The 19,492-nt window shown below is 39.3% G+C and overlaps 1 protein-coding gene across 2 annotated transcripts in view; it reads left to right on the top strand.

The window, feature by feature from the left end:
* ZNF318 (zinc finger protein 318) overlaps positions 1-4,798 on the top strand; it is a 33,862-nt gene extending 29,064 nt beyond the window's left edge. For both annotated transcript variants that reach the window (XM_045071090.1, XM_045071089.1), the window contains one exon: positions 3,985-4,798. In XM_045071090.1, the coding sequence (XP_044927025.1) occupies positions 3,985-4,062 (78 nt within the window). In that variant the 3' untranslated portion in view covers positions 4,063-4,798. The remainder of the gene's footprint in view (positions 1-3,984) is intronic.
* The last annotated feature ends 14,694 nt before the right edge of the window (positions 4,799-19,492 follow it).

Here is a 19,492-nt window from a genome sequence, read left to right as displayed (position 1 = left end):
AGTGAGTAGGCAACATTGGTCTGGTTTTGGCATCTCCCTATTGTGAAGCTTTTCATATACCCTTATGTTAGCTCTCCCCTATGCTACTTTGGAAGCTGAACTCCCCCAAGAACATTCGTGTTCTTGCTGAGGGCATTCTTAGGGACCAGAGAGGTTAGTCCTCAGATTTCCTAATCTCTGTCCCAGTTTCCTTTTGACATCCTTGTTGTCAGAAATTTATAACCTGGCTCAACAGAGGCATCCAGAGTCTTCTACCCACTCAAAAATAATGCAAAGTTGATATTTTCCCCTCAGAATGCTTTTTTCCCTGTTAACTTGTATACAGAGGTGCAGAATCCTATGTTGACTCTGGGGAGGCTATTTAGTTTTTCTTGACTAATGTCTATTTAGAATATGTCCTGGCCTCTGCTGTTCATCATGTTGTGGAAAGAGCACATATTCGAGAGAGTCCAGTCCGTGATTGTCCCTCAGCCATTTGCCTTGCTGTGATTTTGGACAAGTTACTTCACCTCACTGTTCCACAGGGATTTTTTTTTCCTTCTTTAAAATGAGGATCATTGTCTTCTATCTCAGCCCCAAATATGTCCAGGGTCATGCCATCCTGAGTAGCCCTCCTAGGCTTGCTATTTAGGTACTTTCCTGGCCCAGAAACCATAGAGTGACTCAGAAGGTACCCTTTAGACAAACGTAAACCCAGATGAGCTTCAGAAATATATTCGTTTTTCTGGAGACCTACTCCCTCCCTGTCCTACCAGCCTATCTATAGGAATTCAGAGAACGTAGAAGTTAAAATGCCAGCTGTTACTGATTTTCTGGCCTCTTCACTTAGTAAATTCATCTCCCTTTGGGGAGAAATGGGTGGGATTAGACTGGGGAGGGGTAAATCAAAACCCTATTCTTTAGATTAGGAGGAGGACTGATTGGGAAGCATAAAGTAGGGAAGAGAAGAGAGGCAAAATCTACGACGTACAGAACTAATTCAAGTAACTGGGACTGGAGTACTTTGAGCTGTTACTGTTGTATTCTTTTGATAACTTCAGTCTTTTTCCAGAATAATGAATGCCTCCTTGTAAGAAGCAATGTCAGTCTTCATATCTGCCTTGAACTAGCAAAGGGAGAGCCTTTAGTCTAGGCCAGAAGTGTGATTCCTCTTTGATCATTGGGGTCTAGTTTTGTAGCCCATCCAGAGAAGCCCTGTGAAAGGAAAGGCAGAACTCTAACCCAGTTGCCAGAACCTAAAGGTAGGACCTACTTCTTTTTATTCAGTACTATGACAGCACTGAATAAATGTTCACCTTTGGAGACAAAGGCATATGCAGGGAGGGGGCCCTAATCGTTACATGTCGTTTATGGTATCATCTATAACTACTTTAAAATTCTGCAGACACCAGAAAGTTTTTATTAGACTCCCTCGACTGTGAGAATACATCATCAGCAGTTAGGTTTAAATTTGGGCAAACACCTAATTTTACTTAAGTTGTGAATATAATCCCCCAGATATCCCCTTGGCTTTGTGAATGGAGACCTCTTGCTTCATGAACCATCTTTCTCCTATTTACAGCTAGCTTCAGGGCATATAAGACTTAAACCTTTCAGGTAAGTATTCCCATTGTACCTAATAAAGTTCCATCTCTAAAAAAAAATGTAAAAGTCAAAAAGTTAGCTAAATGCTTTGGTATCAAAGCATGCCAGGCCATAAGTTCATTTATCAGGCTGCCAGGTTCAGGGACTAAAGAAGAATGGTAAGGTGTTGGACAGGGAGGGTTGGACATAGAGATACAGGCATCCAACAGGGACATTAAGTGTATTTTTTTTTAAAAAGAAGAAGGTGGAGACAGGTTCAGAGAGGAGATAGCCTACAAAGAAAGTGAGATGGGTTTTTAAAATTGTATTCCTAGGGTGCCTGGCTGGCTCAGTTGGTAGAGCATATGACTCTTGATATCGGGATCATGAGTTCAAGCCCCATGTTGGGCCTAGAGCTTACTTAATATATTTTCCTAAACCTTGGGTCTCACATTAACAAAACAAACCTACCAACCCTGGGGCAAGCAATTTATTGCTTAATTAATTAAATAGTTAATTAATAAAAATAAATAAGCTATTAACAGTTTTGTGAGAACATGGACAGATGAAAAGAGTTTGTGATTGTGAACACATTTCTTTATAGAGTTGAATTTTAAGATAATTTTTATTATTTATAATATATAATTTTTAACCAAAAAAATTATGTATACACTCACAGTGTTCATTGATATAAGCCACGCAGTTGAACTGATAATGAAAATCTATCATTAAAAAAAAAAACCACTGCCATGATGATTTGCCCATAACCCTTATATACTTTCAAAGGGCTGTGTATGTTTTCACTGTAGCAGTGTGGTTTTAATTTTACATTTATGTGTTTATAAACTCTCCTAAGCAGGAAGTCTGCCTTTGCTTACTTTTTTTCCATTGTATTCCCAGTACACAGTTGCCTGACACACACACAGTACTCAATAAAAATTTGTTAAAAGAATCAATGTGGTAATAGTAGCTATTTTTTATTAACTGATTGTAAATATTGAGCAATTTATAAGTGGGTGAAAGCTACAAACTGCTTTTGTATTTGTTGGGTACTTAGCACTCCAGAAACCAGCTACCCTGCTTCTCTGTCCTGGATCTTTGTATACAAAGCACTGTCTGTGGCAATGAATGCATATTGAGGCTGTCAGTGGCCTTCATTTCAGCAGCATTCTGGAATAATGGTGTCAGGCCAGGAGGGGGACACATTGCCCCTGAAGCTCCTGAAAGAAAAACTGAGGTTGGGAATGGGGGTAAACTGACTGTAGTGTTAGCAGTCAAAGGCTTTGGGTACTTTGATATTCAGATGGCTAACTTTCTCCTTCCAGCCATATTTCATAGGCATGTTGAAATCAGTCAGTCAAATCCCCAATCTCTGATTTGGCCCAACATCCTCTTGTCACCTCATCAGAACCAGAACCCAAAATCAAGCTACCAGTTTCATTTCTGGGAGGAAACAACAACAGCAAAAAAGTTTTCATTGGTAGAAGGAGAAGGAACGCTTTCTTTTTTTATTCTTTATTTTTTGTTTCAACATCCTGACCATAAAATGCATTTTATATAAAATACAAATATTTCATGCACATATAAAATAGGTACACACATGTAAAATATGTAATTTTATGTCAGTAAGAGCTATTTGATGCTGTGGAATTATAAACCAGGGTTAATTTTTTTCCTTTTGTGTACTTTTATGTATTAAAAAACAGTATTTTGTTTTGTTTTTAAAGTATGTGTCTCCTACTCAGTTCATCCCTGTCGTCGTTCCTCTCAATAGTTTTCTATCATTACAAATAGTTTCCTGCTGCTTTTCCCACAAGACTCCCTAAATTCCTCTATTCCCTTCAAGGCTGGGCAACATTCATTCAGTCTCCATTCTTGAAGAATATTAGTCCTTTCTTTTTTCCTCTTCCTCTTCCCTTTCTCTTGCTCCTACTTCTGTTTGGCTGGTTATGCATTTCCAAGTGTACAAGCATTTGGACATGAAATTCTATAAATCAAACTGCCTGTCTTTACAAAGCTTTACCTGTAATGCAGGTACACAAAAATATGTCACAAAGTCTTTGTTGCATGCAAGAGAATAGAAGATAATTTGTATCTAGATGTATAGATTAATCACTTTACAGGCTTTTGTTCATTCCACTTGTGGAGGATCAGCAGAAGAAATGTTTTGTAGAAAGCAATGGAAATGAGCATGTTTAAGGGAAGTGAGTAAGCAGGGTGAAAGTAGAGGCAGTTACATGATAGAGAGTACAGAGAAAGATTGCAAAGAGGTAAAAAAGCATATTGAGGTATCATTTCTTTCATATCCCCTCTGATGTTCTGTCCCTGGTAAACTACCCAGCTCTCCTATAGCCTACCTATATGAGGTTGACTATGAAGACATTTACTCACTCTTGCCCACCTCTCTTCCTTTCTTTTCAGGAGCAGTTTGTGCCAAAGTCCAGAATTCTAGAAAGAAGAACTCCAAAAGACATCTTTGCCTCAGAGAGGCAGGGATAGAAGTCACAGAGACCAAAGAAATGATGAGCACCCTTGGGGTCAGTAGGCAGTCACCTCTAGGGTCTGACTTCCAGAAGGTAGGTATGACTGCTGGGACAGGCATGGGTTGTGGAGAAGGCCCTCAGCTGCCAGGAAATGGTGAGTTGGGTGAGCAAATATGTTGTGTATGTATGTCTGTATCATTATCAAAGAGGAATAAGATAAGAGGCATAGAGATACATATTTTAAACTTGCCACTCATCTCAGTTTATCTCCTAACTTCCATCTCTCATTTTGTGCCCTGATACTTACGTTAAAGCTGTGACTTTCAGATCTTCTCATCCCTCCTGGAGCCTGGGTCCCAGTGTGCCTAGCAAGTAGAACATCTACTATTTCAGCTTCATTACTGGTCCATTTAAGAATCAAGGTAGAAATTGGGTATATCCTTAGAGGAGTGGGGTATGTAAAGACAAAAGAGGTGGGAGGATGGGGAGAAAATCACAAAGGTGGTATTTGAAAAATCCTGGGATTTTAGACTTCAGGACAGCTGTCAACTAGTTTCCATTCAGTCTCACTATCTCTCCTATACACACTGAAAATTCTGGCACACAGAAGCAGGCAAGCATCATTTCAGACTACCAAGGAAACCCCTTCCTCTCCATCTAAAATGCCAGTAGGTAATTCATTTTCTCTTTTTTGCACTTCAGGTCTGTGGAGGATGAGAACCAAAAGCAAATAAAATTTAGCTGACCTCAAAGTCCTTTAAATTCTGAGACTCATTTAAATCTGAGCTGCCTCTGATCCAGATTTACCCTTAAAATTGTTAGTCTACTTTTGTTCCGGCATTTTTAGAATCCTAGAGGTCTAGTTTACTACCCAAATAAATCTATAGTTTGTGTAGTTTGGGGAATCCCCAAAATCTATAGTTTGGGGAATACTCATAACACTAGAAGTATAAAGAACTGTGTAATATCCAACCAGAGCCATCGAAAGCGTAAGAAGTAAGGAGTAAGGGGTACAAAATATCTCAGGGTCTCTGGCTATTGAGGCTGAAATCAGTTAAGAACTACTCATTCCTAAGGCATCCACCCTGTGGATGAAGCAATGGAAATGCTCTGGTGCCAGGGCTGCCAACACTTTGTCACCACCACTTTTAACTTTCTTTCCCTTGCTCCAGCCCAAGATCTGTTTCGCATCAGCTACCACATTCCTCTGTTCAGGGACAATCAGGGCTCTTGGTCACAGTTTTTATTCCTAACTGCAACTGATCTACCTCCATTCTCCAATGGTATCTGAGGTCCACCTCTAAGAGGTGCTGATCTGAAGGATGGGCAGGGGAAGGGAACACTTCTAGAGTAATATTTTCCCTTTGAACTTCTTTTCTTTAATATGCTAGGGTTCACATACATTGTGAAAATATTTAAGATCTTTTTTATTGAAATGTATTTCATATAACATTAAATCTCTTGTAACATAAAATTCACCATTTTACAGTGTCAAATCCAGGGCGTCTGGGTGGCTCAGTCAATTAAGCATCTGTCTTCAGCTCAGGTCATGATCCCAGCTTTCTGGGATAGAGTCCCACATGCGGCTTCCTGCTCAGTGGGGAGCATGCTTCTCCTCCCTCTGCCCCTCCTCTGCTCCTGCTCTCTTTCTCTCACTCACTCTCTCAAATAAATAAAATCTTTTTTTTTTAAAGTATAAAATCCAGTGGTTTATAGTATCTTCAAGATTATGCAACTATGGGGTTCCTGGGTGGCTCAGTCAGTTAAGCATCCACCTTCAGCTCAGGTCATGATCCCAGGGTCTTGGGATGAAGCCCTACATCAGGCTTCCTACTCTGTGGGAGCCTGCTTCTCCATCTCCCTGCCACTCCCCCTGCTTGTACATTCACTAACACACACACACACACACACACACACACACACACACACACACTCTCTCTCTCTCTCATTCTGTCAAATAAATAAAATCTTAAAAAAAAGTCATGCAGCTATCACCACTATCCAATTCCAGAACGTATCTACCACCCCTCCTAAAGAAACATACCCATGAACAGACACTCCCATTCTTCCCTGCCCCAAAGCTGTTGGCAGTCACCAATCTGCTTTCCATCTCCGTGGATTTACCTGTTCTGGGCAATTCGTGTAAAGGGAGTCATACAGTGTGTGCTCTTTTGTGTCTGGCTTCTTTTATTTAACATGTTTTCAAGGTTCATTCATCATGTTGTACCATGTGTCAGTACTTCACTATATTTTATAGTTGAATAATATTCTGCATGAATATACCACATTTTGTGTCTCTACTAGTTGATGGGATTTTGAGTTATTTCCACTTTGGGGCTATTATGAATAATGCTGCTATGAAAGTGAACATTTGTATACAAGTGTTTGTGTGGACATGTTTTTCAGTTCTCTTGGGTATATCCTGGGTCATGGTAACTCTAAATGTTTTTTTAAGTTTTATGTTAAAGTACAAGATGCACATAAAAAACAAAAGTAAATGGGGCTGCCTGGGTGGCTCAGGGGGTTAACCCTCTGCCTTCGGCTCAGGTCATGATCTCAGAGTCCTGGGATCGAGTCCCACATCGGGCTCTCTGCTAGACAGGGAGCCTGCTTCCTTCTCTCTCTCTCTCTCTCTCTCTCTCTCTGTTTACCTCTCTGCCTACTTGTGATCTCTCTCTGTCAAATAAATAAAATCTTAAAATAAAAAAAAGTACACACATCACAATTGTTAAGCCCCAAAATTTTAAGATAATGACCACAACTGGGTAACCAACATCCAAATCAAAAAATAAAATATGACCAACACCCCTGAAGCCCTCTCATGTCCTCTTCCAGTCACTACTTTTCTGAAATGTAACCACTTTTCTGACTGATGTCTCAGGTCTTGTGTTTGTTTATTTGTTTCATGGAGGTGAAATTCACATAAGTAAATAACCACTTTAAAATAAACAAGTGGCATTTAGTCCATTCACAGTGTTGTATAACCATCACCTCTGTCTAGTTCCAGAACTGTTTCATCACCCCAAAATAAAACCTTGTGTCTATTAAGCAGTTAGTTCTCATTCCTACCTCCCTGCAGCCCCTGGCAATTGCCAATCTGCTTTCTGTCACTATGATGTATGTATGCTGGTTATTTCACAAAAATGGAGTCATAGGATATATGACCTACTCTGTCTGGCTTCTTTCATTTAGCATAATGTTTTTGAGGTTAGCATGTATCAGTAGCTCATTATCTTTTATGGCTGAATAATATTGCTTTGTATGTGTATACCATAATTTGTTTATCCATTCATTCACTGATGGACATTTGGGTTATTTCCACCTTTTAGCTATTGTGAGTAGTACTGCTGTGAACATTCCTGAATAAGTAAATGTTTGAGTACTTGTTTTCCCATGGATAAGTACATGTTTGAGTACCTGTTTTCACTTCTTTTCAGAATATAACTAGAAGTGGAATTGCTGAGTCATTTGATTATTTTGTTTAACTTTTTGAGAAACTGCCAAACTTTACCACAGCACCTGAATCATTTTACATCCCTTTCAGGAATGTACAGTGGTTCTAATTTCTCCATATTAATAACACTTGTTAATTTCTTTTTTATATATATTATAGTCATCCTAGTGTTTCATTGTGTTTAGTTTACCTTTCCTTGATAACTAATGATATTTAGCATCTTTTCATGTGTTTTTTGGCCTTTAAATACCTTCCTTAGAGAAATACCTACTCAAGTCCTTTGCCCATTTTTTAAATTAGGTTGTTTGTCTCTTTGTTCTAGAATTGTAAGGATTCTGTATATATTCTGGATACTAGACCTTTATCAGATATATGATTTGCAGGTATTTTCTCCCATGCTATATGTTGTCTTTTCACATTCTTCATAATACCTGTTAATGCACAAAAGATTTTAATTTTGATCAAATCTAGTTTATCCATTTTCTCTTTTATTACTTGTGGTTCCAGCATAATATTTAAGAATTTATTGCCAAGTCCAAGACCACAAAGATTTACCCCTATGTTTTCTCCTAAGAATTTTTTAGTTTTAGCACTTATGTTTAGGTTGTTGATCTGTTTTGAGTTAATTTTTGTATGTAGTGTGAGGTAGGGTACGACTGCATTCTTTTGTATGTGGAAGTACTGTTGTTCCAGCATATTGTTAAAAAGATTATTTTTTCTACTTTGAATGGTCTAGGCATTCTTTTTTTTTTTTACAGCTATCAATTTATTTATTTTCAGAAAAACAGTATTCATTATTTTTTCACCACACCCAGTGCTCCATGCAATCCGTGCCCTCTATAATACCCACCACCTGGTCTAGGCATTCTTGTTGGAAATTGATTGGCTGTAGATGTATAGATTTATTTCTGGAGTCTCAATTCTATTCCATTGGTTTATATGTCATCTTGATGCCAGTACTCTCTTTTGTTCACTGTAATTCTGTAGCAAGTTTTGAAATTGAGAAGTATAAGACCTCCAACTTTGTTCTTCTTTAAGATTATTTTGCTGTTCACAGGGGCGCCTGGGTGGCTCAGTGCGTTAAAGCCTCTGCCTTCAGCTCAGGTCATGATCCCAGGGTCCTGGGATAGAGCCCCACATCGGGCTCTCTGCTCAGCAGGGAGCCTGCTTCCCCCCCACCCCTCTCTGCCTGCCTCTCTGCCTACTTGCGATCCCTGTCTGTCAAATAAATAAATAAAATCTTTAAAAAAAAATTATTTTGCTGCTCGGACCACCTTTCGATTTCATATGAATTTGAAGATTGGCTTTTCATTTCTGCAGAAAGGGTCATTGGAAATTTGATAGGGATTGTTTTAGATCTATAGATCACTTTGGATAGCATTACCATTTTGACAATATTAGATCTTCCAATCCATGAACATAGATGGGATACCTTTTTGTTTATTAGGTCTTTAATATCTTTCAGCAGTATTTTATAGTTTTTGTGTATGTCTTCCATGTCCTGGCTAAATTTATTCTTACGTATTTATTCTTTTGTATACTATTGTAAATGGAGTTGTTTCTTAATTTCCTTTTGGACTATTTATTGCAGGTGTACAGAAACACAATGTTCTTTAATATGTTGGTCTTATACCATGAAACTTTGCTAAACTTGTTCATTTCTTCTAGTTTTGTGTGTGTATGTGGATTCTTTAATATAATGTAATATAATATAATATATAATGTATGTATAGTGTATATCATAAGATCATGTCATTTGAGAATAGAGATAGTTTTACTTCCTCCTTCCCAATTTGGATACCTTTTATTTCTTTTTCTTCCCTAATTACTTTAGCTAGAACCTCCAGTACAATGTTTAAAAGCAGCAGTAAAAGTGACATCCTTGTCTGGTTCCTACTTAATCATACAGCTGTTCATAGTATTATCTTATAATGCTTTTTTTATTTCGTAAGGTCAGTAGTAATACCCTACTTTCATTTCTGATTTTAGTTACTTGCATCTTCTCTTTTTTTTTCTAAGTAAATTTAGCTAAAGCTTTTTTTTTTTTAATTCAGATAAAGTTTTGCCAATTTTGTCTCTTCAAAGTATCAACTCTTGGTTGCTTTGATTCTGTTGTTCTTTTTTCCTGCTTCATTCATCCCTGCTGTAATCTTTATGATTTCTTTCCTCCTACTATTTTTTAGTTTAGTTAGCTCTTTTTTTTTTCTAGTTCCTCAAGGTATAAAGTTAGGTTATTGATTTGAAATCTTCTTTTTTAAAATGTTCCTAGCTGTAATTTCCCTCTTAGCACTGTTTTCACTGCATCCAATGTGTTTTGATATGTTGTGTTTTCATTTTCATCCATCTCAAAGTATTTTATCATTTTCTTGTGAGTTCTTCTTTGACCCTTTGGTTACTTAAGAGCGTGTTGTTTAATTTCCACATTTTGTGAATTTTCAAGTTTTCCTTCTCTTGTTGATTTTTAACTTTACGTGGTTGGAGAAGATACTTTGTATGATTTAAATCTTTTTAAATGTATTGAGTTTTGTGGACTAACATATGACCTATTCTGGAGAATTTTCATTTAGTTCTTATGTGATATTATAATAATAAATGTATATAAATATAATAATAAATAATGTATATATCTTTATGGATATTCTTTATTCATTTCTTCATTCTCCTAGTTTCCTTTAGGTTATTTTGTCTATTATTTTCTTTAGCTCTTTGAGCACATTTAAGACATTTGATTTAAAATATTTGCCAAGGAGTTGCCTGGGTGACTCAGTGGGTTAAAGCCTCTGCCTTCAGCTCGGATCATGATCCCAGGGTCCTGGGATCAAGCCCCACATGGGGCTTTCTGCTCAGCAGGGAGCCTGCTTCCCTTCCTCACTCTCTCTCTGCCTACTTGTGACCTCTGTCTGTCAAATAAATAAATAAAATACTTAAAATAATAAAAATAAAATAAAGTATTTGCCAAATGGGGTGCCTGGCTGGCTTAGTGGTTAGAACATGCAATTCTTGATCTTGGGGTTGTGAGTTTGAACCCCATGTTGGGTGTAGAGATTACTTAAAATAAAAAATCTTTTAAAAAAATAAAATATTTGCCTGGTAAGTCCAGTGTTTGGGTTTCCTTGGTGATGATTTCTGTAAACTTCTCTGTTTTTTCTGTGAATGAACCATACTTTCTTTATTCTTTATATATCTTGTGATTTTTTTTGTTGTTGTTTAAAAATGAACATTTTGAATATTAAACTGTGTCAGTCTGGGAATCAGATACCCTGATTATTGAAGACTATTGTCATCCATTTGTGCATTGATTTTCCTAAACTATTTTTATTAAGACTGCATTTCTTGTTGTGCGTGATCACTGAAAGTCTGTTCCATTATTTCAGCAGTCAGTCAGTGATCTGACAGAGGTTTCCTTAAGGGGCTGGACTAAAAACACCTCAAGTACCTCTCCAGGCTTTTGTAGCTTGGCTCTGAGCTGGGGCACTTCTTCAATGCTAAGCCAATTTGCCTGAAACTCTGCCTTAGCCTTCACCTCCTGATTGCATGGAACCCAAAGATCAGCTAAAGGTGCAAGCCTAGGATATTCTCAGGTCTGTTCTGAACATGCATCTGTCCCTGGGCATGCACTTTGTTTGATGGAGTTCCCCAATCACACAGTAGCCCTTCAGAGTCCTTATTTCCCCATGTAGCTTCCTCCTCAGTCTTCTACTTCCCAGGCTTTTAGATTCATCTGCTGCTTTTTCAGTTCTCTGTCTCTTGCTCTAAGCAGTCACCAGTAGCACAGGTCTTTAAGTACTTTGAACAGATGCTATTTGGAAAGCCCTCCAGGCTAGGGAGGAAAAAAAAAAAAAAAGTCAGACTCCGCATGCATCCCTCAGGGCACCAGACAGGGCACAATTGACAGCCACAGTCTTTTGCAAATAGGGTGCATCTCTCCTCCCCTGGCAGTAGCAAGCCACACCAGGAATGTGGACTACTGTCCCACAGGCACCACCAAACTGGGGAATGGGGGATGGTAGACAGGTAAACAAAAATGCCATAACATTTAACAGCTAATTTTTTATTAAGCACACCACTGGTTGGACTCCCCACCTTTTTTTGCACTAAGTTTTATTAGATTCCAGAGTTCTGAAAAAGTTCCTTCTATCTGTTTTTGCCAGCTTAATGATAGCTTTAGTGGAGGACTGATTCTTGTAACTCTGTCTGCCATTTCTGTGAAATCACAATATATTTAACTTTTTGAGGAACTGTCAAACTGTTTTCCACAGAAGTTGCATCACTTTATCCTCCCACCAGAAATATGAGGGTTTCGTTTTCTCCATATCTTTTGCAACGCTTGTTATTTTCTCTTTTTTTTTTATTATAGCCATCTTAGTGGATGTAAAATAGTATAGTATGTTCTTCTGGTTTTGATTTATATTTCTTTAATGACTAATGATGTCAAGCATGTTTTTCATGTGCTTATTGGCCATTTGAAAACTATCCAAATTTTTTGCCTGTTGTTTAATTGGATAACTTGTCTATCCAATTTTTTACATGTCATTTTCTAGTCTTTTTTCTTACATGGTTATCCTAAAAATCATGCATTAAGAAAATATGTATTTGAAGCAATTTACAGTGTCAGAACTTTATACACCATGATGTAATTCTTAAATACAAGAAGAAGCACAAGAACTGTATAAAGATGCACACTGTATTAATTAGGACTCTTGGTCATAACGGAAATCAACTCAAACAAGCTTAAGAAAAAATGGATAGGGGATAATTTACTGCTTGATACCGAGAAAATAGGGCAGAGTTAGATCCTGGAGGTCAGAGATGTCATTAGGACCCTCCCTTCCTATTTCTCTCAGCTTTGCTTGGCCTCATTTTCTCTTCACTCAGGGGCAAAATAGCCCCTGAAGTCTTGAACCTGCTGTGGTCCTTACAAGGTTTCTGTCTAGGAAATGAGAGAGTATCTTTCCTGATAACACCAAAAAGTCTTACGGAAAAGTCTCAGGGAAAAGGATGAGTGCGACTTGAGCCACACTTCTATCCCTCAGCAATTCCTGTGGCCAGGTGGATAAAGTACTCAGACCAGGCCCTGGTCAGAAGCTCATCAGGGAAGAACAAGATCTACCCTACTGAACAATCTGTAATGGGGAAGATGAGGTTCTTCAAAGGAAATGCTTCCAAGTAAAAAACAAAATGTCCCCTATAGAGCTGCAAAGATTCAGTGCCGCCTTGGTTTTTATAGCCTTCCTCTTCATGGCTTTTTATCACAAGATGAATGCACAAATTCTTGTCTCCACAAGATACTGGTAATTGATACTGTTTTTGGTGGTCGTGGTGGGGTGGTAGTAAGAGATTTTGAGTAAAGATATTATAGTTCTGCCTCTGCCAAAAGCTCCAGAGAAGAGAAAAAGCCCAGTCGTTTTGGAGTTGGGAAAAGCCTGGAACTTGACTCCTGGTTCTGTGATTTTGAGTTTCAGAAACTCCTCTATAAAAAGGTAAGCTTTTGCATTTTTCTGAATCATAAAATTAAACTGTTTTAGTTTTCCTTAACATAGTCTCATGACCTGGAAGGACTATTCTTTTGTATTATAAAAAATGGGATGAGGAAGTTGCTGACAGTTCACATCATGGAGTATTGTCACCATCTGTCAGATCTATAAGCAAGCTGACCACCAAGTTTCACTCCTGTTTTCTTCTCAGTTTCCAGCAGCATATGGATACATTTTTCGGGCTGCAAATTATCTGGATATAGTTATTTTCATATATTTTTAGATAAAATACACATTTCCAAGTGATATTTGAGAAACCAAGCCCATCTTTGTATGGAAAACCACTATTTAAAGCTATTGTTAATTTCTTCAGGAGGTGAGTTGAAGGCAACCACGGTGAGGGATCAGACTGTCATTTCTTGCAGTCTTGATTCTGAATTAGCCCAGCTGATGCCACTCAGTCACAAAATATAGCCCAGTCAATAACCCCAAGCAGCTAACTAACCACAAGTAGCTATACACAGAATGCTCTCAGCAGGTTCATGTAACGGCAGCAAGCAGATCCTGGGAAACGGGACAAAATCAAACAGACTTGCTAATGTGGTTTTAAGAAAACATTTCAGTCTGTTTTTGTCTTGTGTGTATGTTTCTATTTTTATTTTCAGTAACATAAGCGGTAGAAAGTAAAGCTTTCTAGTTAGAGGAGATACTCAGAAGATGGAGTGAGAAGGCACACAGGTTATGGGTAGTAAAGGTTAAGTGACACAGTGATCAAGAGGTAAGACTAACTTTTCATTAACACACCAGAACTTAGTGAAACCTTTCAAGAGCCATTAAGGAACAAAGTTTTTGATAATGCCTTAAAAGTTTAAGCATATGCCCGTATACTTGAACAAGTCTACAAAGTTAAAAATAAGTGGACTTTATAGTTGTAATCAAAACTCAGTGCTAACCTGACATATTATAGCAGTCATATTTGTAAGGTGCTTTACAGTTTACATAACACCTTCCCACATTCTCTCACTTGCCATATATTTAATGATAGACAGAATTGTGCCACATGCTAATTAAGTTTAATTAGGAAGTGCTTGTGAATGACTGCAATTAGTGGAACTGGTTTGCTGCCAAAGCAGATTTTCAGTACTCTTTTTATTATCTAGTATTTATAATCAGGATCACTTTAAGTCATATTCTGGTTTGCCTCATACATGCTGATCCTCATGGGTATGAAGAAACGAACTCCTGTGTTCTTACTCCCAGGCACCTAAGTTTCCCTTACTCCAGGGCTTTTGTTGTAATGATACTCTCAACTCCTTCCAGCCCCCTCCTAACTCCACATCTCCTCACTAGCCCTCATCTACTCACATTTGAGGGAGACTTGTGTATAACATTTAACATTCTTTCACCAAGTATTTCTTGAGCACTATGTATCAGAGATTAAACAAGACATTGGAAGCATACACATGTGTTTGGCAAAGCATTCCTGGTCCCTGCCCTCATGGAGCTCACAGACTAATGGGGTAGATAAAGCCCAGGTTTTATCTACCTGGGTAGGAGCAGGTAGGGCAGGAAGTTGGCAGACCTCTTTTATTCTCCCACTAAGCTACAAATGTAGCCTTTATCATGAGTTTCCATTTGCCTTTTTTCCCTTGTTCGGTTGAGCTGTCAAGTAGGGAAAAAACAGTTGTCATTGATTGTACCCCCTTGGCCCTCCAGCACAGGATGCTATGGGAGAGAATGCCTGGGCCCAATAGCCTGATATTGAGTGGGTGAGGGGGACCTGAAGTTAGGCAGGAATTAGTGAGGTGAAGATATTCAGGAAGCAAGTTCCCAGAAGGCAGATAGCATTTGCAAAGGTCCTGAGGCAGAAAAGGATTTGGCAGGTTTAAGAAGCTCATTTAGTGGTTGGAGGGAAGAAACAGGGGGAATGGCTAGAACTGGAAAGGTGAGGTACTTAGAGCCAAGTTAAAAACTTTACCTTGAGGGCACTGAGAAGCCATGGAAAAGCTTTAATGACATTCCCATCTCTTGCAACCCATTCATTATTTGCCTGGAGAGGTCCTCTTACCTTTGGGCACAGAGGTGCTGTGTAGACAAGGATAGTATCCTTTCAGACTCAAACACATGGGCAGCTTAGCAGAAACCATGCTTAGGAACAGGGAGTGGAAAGAGTATGAACTTGAGAATCCTGAGTCTGTATGATTTGAAAAAATCTCTTAACCTCTCCACGCCAGTTTGCTTTTATGTACAATTGATGATGTAGCATTTTTCATTTATTTATTATTTGAGAGAGAGCAAGCAAGTGAGAGAGAGCACACAAGCAGGGGCAGAGAGAGAGGGAAAAGCAGACTCCCCTGCTGAGCCGGTATCATGACCTGAGCCAAAGCAGACATTTAACCAACTGAGCTACCCAGGCGCCCCAATAATGTAGCATTTAAACCCCTCACCTGGGTGTTGATCATAAATAACAAGTACAGGGCCTGTGACTGGTGCTCCATAGGTGGTAGCTGTCACCGTTTTGTTTTTAAGATTTTATTATCTAACAGAGATCACAAGTAGGTAGAGAGGCAGGCGGAGGGGGAAAGGAAGCTCTGCTGAGCAGAGAGCCAGATGCGGGGCTCGATTCCAGAAACCTGAGACCATGACCTGAGCAGAAGGCAGAGGCTCAACCCACTGAGCTACCCAGGCGCCCCTAGCTGTCACTGTTTTAACAGTGCTCTCTTGCTAACACAAATTTGAAACTCTTCTTTGGTAATAGAATCACAAAATCATATACTGCCAAACTGTGAGGAAAACTCAAAGATCTGTCTGTGTATGATGCTTGCATCCCTTTGGCAACACTAGATCACTAGTTGGTTTGTTCTCCAGTGTTATTTATGACATCCAGAGATAGGAAGCTCCTACTATCTGAAGCAACCACCCTGTGTTTGGGCTCTGTAAGAACATTCTTTCCTTGGACTGAATCCCAATCTGCTTCTTTGTGACCTCTCTCCACGGGTCTCAGTAGTGCCCTAATGCCTCATCCATGTGACAGCCCTCAGGTGTTTGGGGCCATTATCTTCACCACCACTCATCTTGTTGGAAAGCTTGTTTCTTCAGCTTCATAACAATAGGGGTCACTTCATCGAAAACTACCAACAGTCTGAAAACAAATGTACCTAACAATAGAGCCTAAAAACATGAAGTAAAAAGTGTTAGGGATGGATTTCAATAATAATAAAAATAGGGGCACCCAGCTGGCTCAGTCAGTGGAGCAAGTGACTCTTGATCTCAGGGTTGTGAGTTTGAGCCCCATGTTGGGCATACAAATTACCTAAAAATAAAAGTCTTTATTTTTTTTTAAGATTTTATTTATTTAACAGAGATCATAAGTAGGCAGAAAGGCAGGCAGAGAGAGAGGGGGAAGCAGGCTCCCTGCTGAGCAGAAAGCCCAATGCGGGGCTCCATCCCAGGACCCTAGGATCATGACCTGAGCCGAAGGCAGAGGCTTTAACCCACTGAGACACCCAGGTGCTCCAAAAATAAAAGTCTTTAAAAAATAACTATCATACTGAGCACCCCCACTTTACTTGGTGCTATAGGTACACAGATAAGAATCAGTCATGTTGGTTGAAGAAAGCCTGACAAGTAAATAAGTGTAACACAACTATACAGATACTGTGACAGGTCTGTGCAGGAAAAATTAGGGGGTATTTGAAGGGCACCAAGGGATCAATCACCTTTATGAAAGAGGGATCTGCCTCTCAGAGGACACAAACTCCACTCTGACAGCTGATTGGGTGCTACATACACTCTACTGAACTTAACCATTTGTGGTATTCATTAAACTATCATGTTAGAGGCTTTACTCACACAAAGTGTTCAGAACAGCCACCATCAGTAACTGCAAGTGCATTCCTACAAGAAGTGTTCATTTTCCCTGTTAGCAATCTTTACAAAGCCTCTTTTATTTTTTTTTAAAGATTTTATTTATTTGTCAGAGAGAGAGTGAGCGAGAGCGAGCATAGGCAGATAGAGTGGAAGGCAGAGTCAGAGGGAGAAGCAGGCTCCCTGCGGAGGGCAAGGAGCCCGATGTGGGACTCGATCCCAGGACGCTGGGATCATGACCTGAGCCGAAGGCAGCTGCTTAACCAACTGAGCCACCCAGTCGTCCCACAAAGCCTCTTTTAGATACAGAATAATAGAAGCCAGTCAAGGAAGAGTGGAATACTGTGATTTGCTGTACTTGCACCTGGATGGCCAGTATTTGGAAAGGAGGAGCCTCAACTAGCCTTTCCTAAGCACTGAAAGAGAAGCGACAAGGCATACTGTGTTTGTCACAGCCATGCAATGCAGGAAGGCCCCAGAAGACAGGAGCAGTAAAGCACTTGCCCCACTGACTCAGGGCAAGTTGTGTGAAGGCAACATGGTGCTCACACTCCGACACCTGTTTCTTTATGTGGGATCCCGTGCTGGATGCTCTGGTAAAGATGACCTCTCTATGGGGCTGAGTATGTGTCCAAGGTGACCCAACACAGAAAGAGCTGCAGATCCTCAGCGAAAGATTATTTGATATGCCCCAGAAATTCTAAGAATAGTTCTGTGGGCCAATGAAGCTAACCTTTCTAAAGGACAAATACAGTGTCTATGAATGACTACAATGAAGTTCTCCCAACCTCCTGAATAAGAGCTTCTCTGTGACAGCCGTAGAGAGCAAAAAACAGTGAACCTCAAGCTGCCTTCTGGAAGAAGAAATGAACGAGAGAGGCAGAAACACAAAAGTAAAATATTGGTGGAGACTGAGACTGATGCTTTTCAAGTTTGTTAAAGAAGCCCATCAAGAAATAGGTATAAAACTAAGGATCTTGAAATAGTTCCCCAAACGAGAAACAGATAATGAGAAAATATAGACAAGTTCGTTTCATAGTATGTAGGCTTCTACCTTTAGAGGTCAACAAGGAGGATAAAACAAGTGTTGTAAGAAGGAAGTATGGATGGAGACAACTGATGAAACAGGAATGTTGAGTGGAAATTCATAGTCACCATTCCTATCCAATTGCCCAGGGAGGGAACCAAAGTCCAGAGAGGCTCTCGAACTCCTGAGACACAGGCAGGACCCCTTTCACCCAGCAGGACACAGTACTGCAGCTGCAGGCTAAGCTCAGCACCCACACCCCCTTGAGCTGTTTCTGGGCTGATATGACAAAACAAAGGAATTTACCCCAGAAAATTCTTCATTTCACCACTTAATACTTCATCAAGGGATTGTTTTCTCTCGGGCACTGGCACACAGTAATTAGCTCTCTTCCCTGCCCCTTATTTCCTGAGCTGCCTTTTTAAAATAAATTATCTTTGGCCATTATTATTATTATTATTAAGGAATTATTCACATATAAAATTCACCCTTCTAAGATATACAATTCATTAATTTTTAGTATATTCATGAGGTTGTCCATCATCACTCATTCCAGACCATTCTCATCTCCTCACAAAGAGATCTATCTAATACCCCCTCAGCAGATATGCCCAGTTTCCCCTCCTCCACACCCCTAGGAATGACTAATCCACTTTTCTGTCTTTATGGATTTCCCTTTTCTGGACATTTCATATAAATGGAATCCTACAGTATATGGTGGTGTATGTCTGGCTTCTTTCATTTAGCATATTTTTATGGCTCATTCAGGTTGTAGTGTGCATCAGTACTCCATTTTTATGGCTGAGTCCTGTTCTAGCACAGATAAGCCACGTTGCTCATCTGTTTATTAGCTGATGGACTTTCAGCTGTTGTGAATAGCAGTACTTTGAACATTCATGTGCAAGTTTTCATGTGGACATATGCTTTCATTTCTCTTGGGTATATACCCAGGATTGCAATTGCTGGATCATACCATAACTCTTTTTAACCTTTTGAGGAATTACCAGGATGTTTTTCAAAGGGCTGCACTATTTTACATTCTCATCAACAGCATATGAGGAATCCAATTTTGACACATCCTAATACTTGTTATTACTCATCTTTTTTTATTATAGCCATTCTAATACTTCTAAAATGGTATCTCATTGTGATCCTGATTTTCCTTTTCCCTAAATGACTAATGATGTTGATCACCTTTTCATGTGCTTGTTGGCCATGTGTATATCTTCTTTAGAAAAATGTCTATTCAGGGGCGCCTGGGTGGCTCAGTGGGTTAAGCCTCTGCCTTTGGCTTGGGTCATGATCTCAGGGTCCTGGAATCGAGCCCCGCATCGGGCTCTCTGCTCAGCAGGAAGCCTGCTTCCCTCTCCGTCTGCCTGCCTCTCTCCGTGCTTGTGATCTTTGTCTGTCAAATAAATAAAATCTTTAAAAAAAAGAAAAAAGAAAAATGTCTATTCAAATTCTTTGCCTGTTTTTAAATTGGGTTGTCTTTGTTGACGTGTAAGAGTCCTTTATTCTTATTACTAGATCCTTATCAGATACTATGTTTGCAAATATTTTCTTCCTTTCTCTGTGGGTTTTCTTGAGGTGTCCTTTGAAGTACTCTTGGGCTATTTGTAACAAA

Source organism: Mustela putorius, unplaced genomic scaffold, assembly GCF_011764305.1.
Source record: "Mustela putorius furo isolate JIRA1106 unplaced genomic scaffold, ASM1176430v1.1 tig00003983_pilon_pilon_pilon, whole genome shotgun sequence".
Lineage (NCBI taxonomy): Eukaryota > Metazoa > Chordata > Mammalia > Carnivora > Mustelidae > Mustela > Mustela putorius.
The sequence above is the reverse complement of the archived record's forward strand: the minus strand, read 5'-3'. Positions and strand labels throughout refer to the sequence as shown.